At 44.7% G+C, this 1,849-nt stretch overlaps 1 protein-coding gene across 1 annotated transcript; it reads left to right on the top strand.

The window, feature by feature from the left end:
- Positions 1–327: 327 nt before the first annotated feature.
- Positions 328–1,428, top strand: LOC139715448 (histamine H1 receptor-like). The gene is made up of 2 exons (XM_071627021.1): positions 328–686; positions 1,341–1,428. The coding sequence occupies exons 1-2, from the start codon at positions 328–330 to the stop codon at positions 1,426–1,428; spliced, it is 447 nt and encodes a 148-aa protein (XP_071483122.1).
- The last annotated feature ends 421 nt before the right edge of the window (positions 1,429–1,849 follow it).

The raw sequence follows: 1,849 nt of genomic DNA, 5'->3' as shown, positions 1-1,849 counted from the left end.
ACCTTTCTTGAGACCTCACGTCAAATCAAGGGGCGCGACTTTTTGTATGTTTTGTGATGAAGAGGTCACATGAGTTATGTCTTTTCATGGTTCTTCTTCCCTTGTTCAATCTAGAGCCTGAACGACTTCAACAATACTATGAACCGAAGTGTCAACGACTCGAGTCAAACGCTTATTCTGTCCATGACAGTAGATCTGACGTTTACTTGGCAAGCAGGAACTTTATTGGGACTTTCTTTGATCACAATCTTAGTAAATTCGCTCATTCTTCTGGCATTTTACACCGAAAAGAAACTACGGACTTACAGCAATTATTACATATTGAATATGACGGTGGCTGACCTTCTGGTAGGCCTTGTCTGCATGCCAATCCGGGCGCTAATATTCGCCTTCGATCGCACCTGGATGCTGGGCGGGACCTTCTGTTACATCTTCATAGGGGTGCAGCACGCTCTTCCCGGTGTGTCCGTGTTTGGCGTGGTTGTGATATGCTTCGATCGTTACCTAGCAACGTCGTATCCTCTGCATCACTACAGATGGAAGACTAAGAAGACAGCGGTCGTAATCAATGCGTTGACCTGGATCATTCCATGCTCCATTTGGTTGAGTATCAGCACGTTTTGGGACTTGGCCCGACCAAGGGTTTCGGTGACACGGTCTGGATGGTGCGATCCAAATTACTCCAGGTATTTCATCTCAAGCACTATCACTGTGCTTCTTCGTGCAATCATCCCATTCGTGACGCTCGCGATTTTGAGTGTTCAGATCTACCGTCGGGCAAAATCCGCCGGCCAGAAAAGTCTCGGAGGCAGAAGCTTTCGATCTATATCAGCAACGAAAAGAGATGACAAATTTTCTTCGACAGTCAGCCAAGACCAAATCATGTATGAGGTGGATGCAAAAAGCACGGAACGTTCCACTGACACACCTTCATCGAACGTCGAAGCTGAACATGAAAACTGTACATCTTCACGTTTGAAAGACGGATTGCATGATAAGCAAATATGCAATACACCTCACTCAGGTGGCCTTAAAGTTTTCACGTTTTCTGCTAATTCCCAAGACCATCTTTCCGGTCAAGAGTCGGTTGATATACCTACCGTTACCGCTCGTCTCAGTTTTGCTGAAAGAGTTGGGACTAACATGAAGAGCGGGAAGGGAAGCGCCGACGGGGCAAAAGCCATGCGTACCTTGATTTTGCTGCTCATAGCCTTTTTTATTACGTGGCTGCCGAGCACTGTTGTCTTAATCTCACGTTCTATTTCACCGACACTCATCACAAATCTGCTTTACATAATGCAATTGAGGGAATCTGTCCGATGGATATCCTTCTGTAACAGTACCATCAATCCGCTGGCCTATGCCGTGGCCCAACCTCTCATTCGTCGTGTCATCTTAAAACTGTTCTGCACGAGCCTGTCAGAGTAAACCAGCGAACCCCAACACTAAGGCAGCATCAATATGAAATAACTAAAAGAAAATTAAAGAAATTGAAGATTTCGTACAATCGTCTCACACCGTAGTCCAACAGTTGCATGCAGTGTAGAAACTATTGATAAAATCCGAAAGTTCCTTCGTGCGGGAGGGGACATCTTCTTTAAATCAACCCTTTTCCCCTTGGTTCCTTTCTATAGATTTAGTACACTTTGGGGATTGACAATATCCCAAAAGAATGTGCTTAAGAGATTTTCTTATTTGAATTCTAAAAATGCGATACCTCCCTCTTATACGCAGGAGGGTCGATCTTGGGGGACAAGGGGAGCAGTTGCCCCATGAAAATTTCAATTCGAAAAATTCACCATCTCTTTGTCCTGTTAGGTTCCCTTCATTACATTTATAGGACACTTTG

Source organism: Diadema antillarum, unplaced genomic scaffold (genome assembly GCF_040938485.1).
Source record: "Diadema antillarum isolate AM-2024a unplaced genomic scaffold, OU_Dant_1.0 scf00000049, whole genome shotgun sequence".
NCBI lineage: Eukaryota > Metazoa > Echinodermata > Echinoidea > Diadematoida > Diadematidae > Diadema > Diadema antillarum.
Note: the sequence above shows the minus strand (reverse complement) of the source record. Positions and strands in the feature narration are given on the sequence as shown.

Coding starts and splice junctions, on each gene's coding strand:
- LOC139715448 (XM_071627021.1), top strand. CDS start 328: ATGACGGTGGCTGACCTTCTGGTAGGCCTTGTCTGCATGCCAATCCGG. Junction 687..1,340: donor TGCGATCCAAATTACTCCAG/GTATTTCATCTC, acceptor CTTCTGTAACAG/TACCATCAATCCGCTGGCCT.